Source organism: Ascaphus truei, chromosome 2 (assembly GCF_040206685.1).
Source record: "Ascaphus truei isolate aAscTru1 chromosome 2, aAscTru1.hap1, whole genome shotgun sequence".
In the NCBI taxonomy this organism is placed as follows: Eukaryota; Metazoa; Chordata; class Amphibia; order Anura; family Ascaphidae; genus Ascaphus; species Ascaphus truei.
In genome coordinates, this window is record NC_134484.1 from 381,881,605 (window position 1) to 381,893,956 (window position 12,352).

At 46.5% G+C, this 12,352-nt stretch overlaps 1 protein-coding gene across 1 annotated transcript in view; it reads right to left on the reverse strand.

Moving 5' to 3' along the window:
* LOC142487595 (ATP-dependent translocase ABCB1-like) overlaps positions 1-12,352 on the reverse strand; it is a 141,773-nt gene that overhangs the window by 112,393 nt on the left and 17,028 nt on the right. Inside the window, exon 3 of the mRNA XM_075587172.1 lies at positions 9,044-9,134. Within this exon, the coding sequence (XP_075443287.1) occupies positions 9,044-9,134 (91 nt within the window). The remainder of the gene's footprint in view (positions 1-9,043; positions 9,135-12,352) is intronic.

Below are 12,352 nucleotides of genomic sequence, written 5' to 3' on the forward strand. Positions count from 1 at the left end.
TCCAACCCTGGAGCTGGGAGCAGCAGCAACAGGAGGATCCCCCGCCTGGAACCCTGGATGAGGCAGACGGACAGCGCCCTCTATTGGACGCTGAGACCTTTGCCAAGGAGCTGGTGAGCAAAGCAGGCTTTACTCCGGACGAGATCCTGAGCATCCAGGACCTCAGGGGTGGCCTGTTTTTTGTCACCTTCACCACGGTGGGAGCCTACAGGAGGTACTGGGAGGATTTCCAGACCCTGAAACAGGAGATCCCCTTCTCCCAGTTCGACGTGAACTGCCCTATCTAGAGGGACGTGAAGAGGATCACTGTGACAGTGAGGAACCCCCATATCCCTGGAAAGGATATCGCTACCTTTCTGCGGCGCTCTTGCACCGTGGTGAGGGAGCCAAGCAGGATCAAGGACAAGTTGGGGTTCTGGGTGGGAAAGTGGAGCATGGTCGTTCGCTTGTGGCCAGATTCAGAAGCGACGGACCGGCTGCACCAACTCCCTCCCAGTTTTTCACTCGCGGGCAGCCCAGGGAGGATCTTTTACCCTGACCAGCCCCAGACCTGCGGTAATTGCGGGAACCTGGGGCATCAGTGGAAACAGTGCACCCTGAAAGCCTGCAGAAACTGCAAAAACACTGGCCATGAATCAAAGGATTGTCCCCGCCAGAAAACCTGCGACCTGTGCGGAGAGACAACCCACATGTTCTGGGACTGCCAGCTGAGGGTCAGGAGCTACGCAGAGGCCGCGGCGAAAGGCGCGACACCGGGCGCTCCCCTGACAGCAACCCAGAAGGCACCCAAGAAGCCCCCTGCAAACCAACCTGTAAAGGCAAAAGGTGGTAAGTATCAGGAGCAAGGGCCTGCTGCGGCCTGCTGCGGCTCCTGAGCCCGCTGCCCCTTCAGTAGCAGACCCCACCTCTTTCCACCCCCACCCCTGCAGCAACACTCCCTCCCACACCCACTGCTGCTGCAACCCCCACCCCCCCTTCCCACCCAAACTCCCCCCTCAACCCACCACCCCTTGCCCCCTCCTCCCAACCCCCCACTGCAGCTCCCCCCACCCTCCATGAGGCTGCAGCCCCTCCCCCTCTAACACCTCTCCCCAGCCCCGAGGCTGTTGCACCCCCTCCCCCTTTCCCCCTTGCTGCAGATGCCGCCCCCAGAGCCCGGACCGGAATGGAGAAGCAGGGAATAAAGAGGAGAGCCCCTGAGAGGGAAAGCCCGCACCAGGGGCTGGAGCAGAAGAGGGCCCAAATGCAAATCGGCGACTCACCCACTTCCAGCGACGCTGACAGCGACCTTGAAAGCGACCTGGAGGAGGAGGAGGGGGAAGCGTAGATGCAGGAGGCAGCCATTGCAGAGGAGCAGGCGACCATTTTAGAACAGCCACCTAGCGAGACACAGGTGACCGTGGAAGAGCTCATAAGAGAGGGGCGAGAGGCAGCAGAGACCCTCCTCCTCGATGACAACCTTGGGGAAACCATGGATCTGCTGGCCCAGCTGTGCGAGGAGATCAGCAGGACCACCCACGCCAGCGAGGATGGTAACTAGTATCACTGCATATCCATCTAACCCTTTATTCCCAAACTAATGGTGTCTTTTAACATTTTCTCCATTAACGTAAGGAGCATAGGAGAGCGGATGAGACGTGCCAGAGTACTAACATTCCTTACTTTACAGAAATGTGATGTGTATATGCTACAGGAATGTGCCTTACCTTTTTCTCGGTCCTACAGGCACCTGAGCGGGCAGGATGTTTCACTGTTGATTCTGTCCATGAACTCGTCTGCGGCAGACTACTGGTCGTAGACGGTTCGTGGGCAGGGGAGCCGATTAGGCTCATCAATGTGTATGCCGGCCCCGGAGAAATGAGCGCTTGGAACTCTTCCAGCACCTTCGCCTTTGGCTCGCAACCTCCAGGGCAGTGGTGATGGGTGGGGATTTCAACTGCACGATTGAGGTGGGGGGGCGCGTGCCCCCCAGCAAATCATCAAAGATAGATGTGACGTCCAGGCTACTAATGGCGATGATTGGGGAGGCATCCCTGAAGGACGTGGTGGGATCTATGGGAGCAGGCGCTGCAAACTACTCTTGGTGCCACCCAAATGGTTCCGTGCGTTCTCGGATTGACTTCCTGTTCACCACTAAGCAGGTACAGCACAGACAGCACTCCATGGTCGCAGTACATTTCTCTGACCACAGAGCCATTCATCTCCAGGGGCGCCTGGGAGGAGGTTTCCCCCCAGGGCCAGGATCCTGGAAGCTGAACTGCGCACTGCTGGAAAGGGAGGAGATCATGGAGGAGATGAGAACAGCATACACAGCATGGAAAGAAGAAAAGGCCTGTTTCCCCAGCACTGCAGAGTGGTGGGAATTCATGAAGATAAGGATCCGCTGCTTCCTGCAGGCAAAGGGCAGATGCCTGGCGTGTGAGAGGAAGGGGGAGTTCGAGGGCCTGCAGCGCACGCTGCAGTCCCTGCATGACCTCAAACGCTGCGGATGTAACGTGGATGACGACCTGGAGGAAACCAAGGAGAGCCTGCAAAAGCACTTTGAGGAGGAATCCAGACGAATCATCTTCCGTTCCAAGGTGGAGAACCTTGAGAGGGGGGAGAAATGCAAAGCCTTCTTCTTCAAGAAACTCCACTCTGCCCACACGCCCCTGAGGGAGCTGCGAGACAAAGATGGCAACGTGCAGCAGGGGAAGGAGGAAGTCATGGGAGTCGTGAAAGATTTCTATGAAGACCTCTACTCCCCAAAAGCATCAGACCGAGACCAGGCTGACAAATTCCTGTCAGGGATTACAAACACCATCGACCCAGCAGGAAAAGCAGCCATGAACGCCCCCCTGACGCTGGAGGAGCTCCACGCTGCAACCAAATCCTTTAAGACGGGTAGGACGCCGGGCAGAGATGGTATCCCAGATGAGTTATACATGAAGCTGTGGGACCTGATCGGCCCGGACCTGCTCGAGCTTTACAGGGAAATGGAAGCAGAAGGTAGGATGCCCCCAACGCTGAGGGAAGGAATGCTGACGCTCTTATACAAACGGAAGGGGGAGAGATGCGACCTCAAGAACTGGCGTCCCATCTCGCTCCTGAACGCGGACTACAAGATCCTAGCAAAAGTCCTAGCGAACAGACTGAAGAAGGTCATCAGCCAGATCATCCACCCAGACCAGACGTGCGGCATCCCCGGACGCAGGATCGCAGACAGCCTCGCCCTAATCAGAGACGCAGTCCACTACATCAAAGACCGCCGTGTACACGCGGCCCTGGTCACCCTTGATCAGGAGAAGGCCTTTGACCGTGTCTCCCATGATTTCATGGGCAGGGTGCTGCGTGAGTATGGGATGGGGGAGATGTTCTGTTCTTATGTTAACCTGATGTACCTTGATATTTGCAGTGTGGCGATCGTGAACGGATGGAAGACTAACCCCTTCCTTGTCCTCTCAGGGGTTAGGCAGGGCTGCCCTCTTTCACCTCTCCTTTTTGTCTGTTGTATAGAGCTCTTCGCCCAGTGCATCAGACGAGACGCAGAGATCAGAGGGATCGTCGTGCCAGGACCCCAGAGACGAGAAGTGAAGTGCTCGCTCTACATGGATGACGTCACCATCTTCTGCGCAGATAGCCGGTCGATGAGGACGCTGGTCCAGACGTGCGAGGATTTCGGGAAAGCTTCAGGAGCAAAAGTCAACTGCGGGAAGTCAGAGACCAAGCTATTTGGGCTTTGGAACCTGACTGCCGACCCCCTCCCCTTCCCCATCAGAGCAGGCCTCATTCAAATCCTTGGAGTCTGGTTTGGTGTGGGGAGCGAGGGCGCTGCCCTGAAGAGCTGGAACGAGAGGCTGAACAAGGTGAAGCAGAAGATCGGATTGTGGCGCCTCAGACCCCTCACCATTGAGGGGAAAAAGCTGGTACTGCTGAACGAGATCCTTCCTGTCCTGCAGTACGTGGCCCAGGCATACCCACCTTCGACCAGAACCTGCCAGGATATCTCCATGGCAGTGTTCCGCTTTGTCTGGGGGGCCAAGTTTGAGAGGGGAAAGCGCGAGGTGATGTACAAAGAGCCGCACAAGGGGGGTAGAGGAATACCCAACATCCCCACTATGCTGCGCGCCTTCTTTGTAAGCAACTGCGTGCGGATCACCCTGAGAGACTGCGACAAAGACTCCTCTGGCTACTCCATGTCCCGCCTCCTACTCCTGCCGCTCTGGAGAGCACTGGGGTGGGACAGCTCCATCCCTTACAGCTGGCGCACGCCCTGGTTCTACAAGGACGTGAAGAAGTTCGTGAGGCAGAACAATCTGGAGGGAGTAAAACCAGACCTGTGGATCCCAAGGTCATCTACAAAATTATCAGGGCTAAAGACATCATGGAATCGGTCCCAGGTCTCCACCCCAACACCTTTGGAACGGTGTGGAGGAATGTAGCATCGAAAAGACTAATGAACAAACACAAAGACATTGCTTGGCAGGTCATACACGGGGGACTCCCTGTGAATGCGGACAAGTACCAGAGTAAACTCAGCCTCGTGAGGCACTGCCCCAGGTACAACCCAGTGGAGGAAAGCATCATACACCTCTTCTGGAACTGCCCCTTTGCGCAGGCCTTGCTGCGCGCGCTTGACACTGACTTAAAGGATTGTATACCAAGGAAGTGCATCACGTACTACTCGGTGTTCCACGGACTTTTCACAGGAACACACACAGAGGACGCAATCGAAGCCGGTTGGCGTCTAATGTGCTGTTTCAAAGACGTTTTACTATTCGCCAGGGAACGTTTGACCAGGGGGAAGAAGAGGATGTCGGTACAGGACTGTTGCAGGCTGCTCCACAGCCTGCTAAAGGACTATTCCATCTTTGACGGTCCTGAGGAGGAGGACTAAACACCCCCCTCCCTACCCCCCCTTACTCCCCCGCCCCAAAAGTTTTTCTGTGCAATAAAGTTAGAGATAATGTTTGTATGATATGTCATGTCTGTGGTGCGGTGCATATGTATAAATGCACTGCACCGCCGTGTTCGTCACAGTTTTTTTTACTTTTGGGGAAACCATTAAAAAAAAATGTATGTGAGTTGTGTGGGATATGCACTGCGCCGTTGTTTACGTTGCGGTTTTTTTTTCCATTTGGAAAATGATTTATGTATTGTTATAATCTTGTTGTAAAGATTCGCTGCATAATAAAAGAATTTTCAAAACAAAAAATGTCTGTGAGTGGGTTTAATGGCTTTGCATCTCATCCCAGCCTCTGTCTAAAAGCTGTGTTTAAAGCAGCATGCATTGGCTTGAGGATTGGCTTGTGTAAAACGAGCTTGAGACAAAAGGTGGCACTGAGTGCTCATTTGCATGTCATTTCCCAGAATCCCTTGCTGCAGTGGAAGCGCTGTATGCTGGGTGACAATGGGGAAAGACAGGGTTGCAGACCTGTCTAAGACATGCAAATGAACATACAATAATATTTACAGTTGCTTTATACTTTACTGTGGAGGGTTTTTGTCACTTTTTTACCCACCATAACCTTAATAGTAGTGGTATATATATATATATATATATATATATATATATATATATATATATATATATATATATATATATATATATATATATATATATATATATATATATATATAAATAAACAAACAAAAGGAAAGAAGCACCAGCTCCATAGCATAATACTGTAAAAATAGGAGGAATCTTTAATGAAACAGAGAATGGGCACCAGGACCTATACTCACATAGTGGATAAAAACACAATCAATTGAGACAATCTGTAAACAGCAGCGGGACAGCGCAGATGGATATAGCAGACAGCTTGCCAGGACCAATAGGTGAAGAAGTAAATGTTCAATGAGGGAGGGCAGTCCACAGTATACCTCTTAGTGTGAGGGTATTGAATACACCAGAGTCTTACTCCCACCAGCTAATGGAGTGTTAATACAGTGTCCTCCTGTGGTGACAAAGGATTGTCCACGCTGGGCTCTCAATGGCAACAGCCAGAAGTAAAAGCTGAGGTGAATCAAACTGCTTCACAGCAATGGCGGCACCACGAGGATTGAGAGATTAGGTAGCTGTGAGCATTATCACAGCAGCTTTTACTTCTGGATGTTGCCATTGAGAGCCCAGCGTGGACAATCCTTTGTCACCACAGGAGGACACTGTATTAACACTCCATTAGCAGGTGGGAATAAGTCTCTGGTGTATTCAATACCCTCACACTAAGAGGTATACTGTGGACTGCCCTCCCTCATTGAACATTTACTTCTTCACCTATTGGTCCTGGCAAGCTGTCTGCTATATCCATCTGTGCTGTCCCGCTGCTGTTTACAGATTGTCTCAATTGATTGTGTTTTTATCCACTGTGTGAGTATAGGTCCTGGTGCCCATTCTGTTTCATTAAAGATTCCTCCTATTTTTACAGTATTATGCTATGGAGCTGGCGCTTATTTCTTATTGTTTTTTGTAGATACCTGTGATATGGCGGGATTATATCAAGAAGCTTTGCCTCCCCATACAGACTGTTTCTGATCTGGACTTTTCATCTTTTTACTTCACGTGTTTGGTTTTATTATAGTTATTTTTGGTGTTGCACTATTCACTTGATTTATTTATAACAATTAACATTGATTCATTATCCTTATACACATGTTTATCAACACTTGGTTTTACTATACACTTTAGCGCTACTCTTTGTGTTAGTGTATATATATATATATATATTTTTTTTTATATATATATATATATATATATATATATATATATATACTAACACAAACAGTAGAGTAGAGTAGAGTAGATTAGCTCTAAAGTGTATAGTACTGAATATACGTATATATACATTATATATATTTTTTAAACTATTTCTTTTGCCCTTGTTGAATTTTTATATTTTTCTCTTTCCATCTCTCTCGTTTTCTCTCTGACTCTACTACTAAATTACTTTTTATGTCTCATTCTCTATCTATCCATCTATCCATCTATCTTTCTCCCCCTTTCCCACACCTCCAAGTCCCACACCCTCTCCCTTCCCTCACCAAAATGTGTAAGACAAAGACAAAAAGTAGGAGTTGCAAAACTAATGCCGGCCACGGATTGCACAGAATCCTCGCAGCCGGAACCCGCCAGAGGATTCCGTTCAGACTTAAGAAGATGCAGTCCGGCTCTGGATTTCATTCCACGGATTGGATTTCTAAATCAACGGAAAATCCGTGAAAAAGATTCTTACGTGTTCGCACATCTCTAGTGTGTTGCATTTCTGTACTAAAGTGGATAGGCTAGCGGTTTATATATACCCTGTTGCAGAGAAGAGGCAACAACACGTGGACAAACTGAGCAAGGGTTTTTATTTGGTCAACCCAAGATGAACAAAATAAAACCAGCTTGAAATCAGTATAAGGAAAAAGTAAAAAAAAATCAATCCATAGGAGGGCTGCACCCTTTGTCATATAAAGTCTCAGTATCTGGCTCCTGAAGGCTGTTTTACAGAACAGACATACAACTGTTTGTATAACGTCTCTGCAACCCTTATAGAGGACTTTGGGGATTTCACACCTTTGATTCCCTAGGGTACAATTTAGTGACAGTAGTTGCAGGGGTAATAAACACCTTCAGTTAGCAGTTTTCAGTTTCGACCAGCCCTTCAGTAGCTGGGTTGCAGGGCAGTTGCCTTCCTGATCAGGTATAGCACATAGAGAGCACAATTGTCCTTTTTAAAGGGTTAAGCAGCTGCGATCTTTCTAATCAAATCTGCTTGCTCGGTTTAACTAGTGCTCTGCTGGACTCCGCAGCTACAGATACGTTTCCCACGCATAGTTATCAGAAAGGCTATCTACCCTGCTACAGTACATACCAGCAGAATAAAATATGCTAAATGTGAGAGGTTCATTTTATGCAAAAGAGTTGGGATTCTTTCAGCAACGAGCAACCCACAAGGATCACAAAATAAATAAACAAGCGGGATGTTGCTGCGCACTTTCCAGGTATGAGAAAACACGTGCAAACAAGGAGAACATGAAGGCCCGACTCGTGTCCTATCAAGACAAGTAAGATACTGGATTTAAAGAGATGTTCTGTGCACAAGCAGATAATATTCTTGTGGAGCAACTAGGTCCCAAAGAGGAGTATCCGCATGGAGAAGGAGTATCTTCTGTTGCCAGTCACATAACTAATTGGAGAAATGGCGAGTATAGGAAGCTAAACACTGACAAGATGTTTGTAAATGTGGGGAACTCTAAATTGCTATGATGATTAATTCCAATTGTTATGACACATTTTCTCTAATTGCATATGGGAGTATACCTCAAAATCCTGACTGACTATAATACTTTGAAATAGAAATTGACATGCATGGGGAATAAGGGTAAATGAGAAACCCTTCCTTTTCTTTTTTTTGTGGGAGCAATAAGTATTTTCTAACTAGATATATATGTGCACTTTGGCTGGCTCAAATAAACTATACACTTAATCGACTGTGTACATGAACCATTACTATTGGGTTAAATGATTAACTTTATGTGAATATTGAGAGTGATTTTTTTTTTACAATGTTCAAATATGTATACAGGATATTGTTAAGTTATTGTCCCAAATTTATAATGGTTTGGTGCAAGGAACAGAGTATACTTATATTGAGGTTGATTTTTGTATACATTTATTGCATATTGTAGGGACTGGTATTAGGTGTGTTTATGGAAGTATTTAGTATTTGTATATTATATTTTTAAGGACTGTTTAGTTATATGTTGAATAAAGGATTCTGAATATATATTTATATATTTTTGTCATTTACAGCTATTATATTTTTGGGGAGGTATAATGAGTGCACCTACTAGTATACTCTTTTCTTTTTGTGCCTTATTTATTAAGAGTAGAAGCACCATCAATACATTTTGAAAGGTGCATACCCCCAATTAGAAATATATGAGTTTGTAGCGGAGTTTCTATTGCTCAAGTCGCTTTATTATTCTTTTGTTCAGGGAATACTTGAGTTGTAATGTTTTTAACTGTTCTCAATAGCTAGAAGTTCTTCAAATTATTATGAACCCAAACCAGTCTTACTTTTTCTTGTGTTTCTTAATTTTTCCATTTTGTGTTGATTTTCCATCATTTTGGAAGGCAGGGTTATCATAACCATTTTGAGGAAAGTCATCTGTAAAGAAAAACACAGCAACTAAGGGGTTAACCTTAATTTTAAAACAACATTTTTTCTGTGTCCTGTGGGTATACAGATGTCGCTAGACTTACTGTACTGTACCCAGAGCCAGAGCTTAAAAAGCTAAAAGCCATGGGGTCAGAGATAGCGCTGCCTCGGTCGCACTGTATGGGGTTCATGCTTATGTGTTTCAGACCCCCTACAGAAATAATCTTCTGGCACCAGTAGGTCATGGTCTTATGACTGGCCCCGGTGCCAAAAAACGAAAGTCTTGTTACTGTACATCTGTACCATGACCCACAGTGAACAATAAAACAATTACGAGTAAGTCATGCTTACATTGAAGTGACAGTTCTCAGAAATGATCTTATCTGCCAGGGTAGGCGTTAAACTAATGTCTTAAATTCCTGAGACCTTCTCTAGCCAGTGTGATGTCTCCGTCACAGCGTAGGATCTTGTTTCCCAGATTAAGGCAAGAAACGTAGTATTTCTCTATATGGGGTTTATTTACAGGGATAAATAATACACTAACAGGCCCACCGTCCCTTTAAGGCAAACAAAATCATAAAATAAATGCCTACTCCTCTTAGGAGACTATCTACACATTCAGATTCAACCCTTACTACCTGGATGTACAGCTAAGCTGGTTACCACCTGTGATGGTGAAGGGGTTAACCGAGCTCACTAAAAAGGTTCAGCCCACTTGGTTACCCCTGATCCGTGTGTTGAGGTCCTAGAGTGTCAGCTCTTGGACCCAGATGTCCTGAATGCATTACTATGACTGTGTGCAAATTATGCGACATTAAAGATATACTGTATGTGTGTTTTGCCTTTCCTGGGATGCTGGGACATTGAGATTTCTAGGCTGTAAGTTTCAGGGTGAGATTGTCAGAGAAAGTCTTTACAAAATGTGTCTATGTATCAGGGTTCCAGAGTTATGGGATACCCCAGGAGTTGGATCTGGGAATCGAGTGAGATTCTTGGATGCAGCTAAGCACATTGCTCCGGGCAAACTCTGACTCTGAAACGCTATTACGACTCACCGTCAGGATTCCTGCTGCAGCATCTTCCAGACAAGGTAAAGGGGCATGAAGGGGTTAATAAATACCTTGTATTTCCCTATTATAAGGAAGAGTGCCCAAATACGTGCCTAGGTACCCTGCACCTGGTATTGGGGTTCAGAGAGTAGTCCAGCTAAGTGATAAAGCTGAGAGTGATTTCTTGTGTGAAAAAGTTTATGTAATTTCTAAAGTGACACCAGAATAGGGACTTATGTATTTGTATCACACAGAAGACAGGGCACAGTATATTTTATTAAAGAGTTATATTTAATAGGTATATGTACTGATAACCTGTGAATGAACTGTGAGATTTCCAAGTCATGGATTCCAGAGACCAGATGGCTACCAAGCTTGGTGCCTATGGGTCTATGCAGAGTCCTGACCTGAAAGCCTCGGGGCTGCCAAGGTGTTAGACCAGGAGGGGTACTGAAGTTCTGCTTGAGTACCCTCATCCTGGGCTAACACAGGACTATCCGGCCACCATTTGCCAGAACCCAGACTCTGTGGAGCCTGGACAACGGGATGGGCTCAGTATGCAAAGAGGCAGAGGTGCCAGGTTCGCGCATGCCCCTTTGCAGAATGAAAAAAGATGCCCAACCGGCTTTACAATACCGGCAAATCGGTGATTGGCTGGCAGGAAAATTCCCACGCTCTGATAGGCTGTGGAGATTTGTGAATGGGACGCTGAAACCCATAAGGAGCCTGCAGCCAATGAGAAGCACAGAACAAACAGTGGCAAATTCAGAGATGCTCTATACTGAATAGATGCGAGCCGGCTTCAAAGATTTTGACTCAAGAATTCTTCTAAGTCCCACTTCTGAAGAACGTAGCGGTTGCGTCTGGCATTGCATGCCGAAATCAGTTCCAGGACTTTTGTGAGTACCTACCGGTCATTGGAAAGGGCTCCTACAGAGGTAATTTTTATGAATTTAATTTAAAGGATAGTTGTATTCGTTAGCCCCGTTCCCAGTAAGTGTGTTAACCCTGTAAATTGTGTTACATTGTGTGTATGTCTTTACCTGAAATAAATTACAATTTATTTGACCTCCTTGCTTTGCTCAATTAATGATCCCGGTATAAAAAAGGTGTTGATAAACCTGGTCTCCGTGACACCACCCCAAACAGGTACTATTTTAAAGTTGAACATATACAAGCTCTAAACACAGCAATAAAGTGTTTTGCTTATCTGTTACTCCAGGGTTTGGAGCAGATGTCCCCGCTTCAGCACGGCCTTGTGTCCTTCTTTCCTAGGGGAGCTCAGCCCCATGAGAGCTCAGAGAACCTCTCCTCTGTAAGTCCAATGTTAAGGACAGGACATCCCTGCTTCAGCACGGCCTCTCATCCTTCCTTCTTCCCAGGCAGTCCCAGCAGGCTCTGCGATCCCCATCCAGCGTGCCTAGGGGACTGTGCCAGCTTCACATTGTGGGGTGAACTCTTCTGTGTCCCCCTTCTCTGGGTACAGCAGTAAGTCTCATTGTGTATAGTCACTTCCTGACTTTTAAAACTCCATGAACAATCAAGAGTTCAGCCTGCTCAATTAGCCAGCAGCTGCTACTGGCTTCTCTAGGGAGATTAACTCTCTGTGCATTTAAAGTCCCATAGCTGCCCTATTCCAGAACCTAGAGAACAGTGATGGTATCACACCAGAAAAACCCAGAGGTGACAAAAAGGACACTCCATTCACTATTATCACAACAGATTAATATTCTGTATGATAATTTATATCTGATATAACCCATATTAAGTTAAAGTAACGGGCAGAAATACTTGTGTGTAACCATAGAGATATGAGAAGATAACTGTATTGCAACTATTTGATAATTGCCCTAGCAAGTATAAAAAAAAGGGGTATCTATGCATGTGTCAAAATCATATGAACGCAAGGAGGTATCATTAATCTAGAGGTTACCGGGAGAGAGTTATAGGGAATTATATACTCTCAGATTGATTTGGGAATGAAATCATTTTCTCTCTCCTTTAAATTCATCTATAAAACTTTCACAGAGGAATTGATGAGTGGGAGATAAGGCACTTTCAATAGGTGGGCTCTCATGCTTGTTTTTATGCACAGAGGCAAAGTGGTGTCTATAAAGTGGGATTTGAGAATGCCTAAGGCCAGATCCCCGCTGGCTACTGTAGCGCACGCTGTGGCGG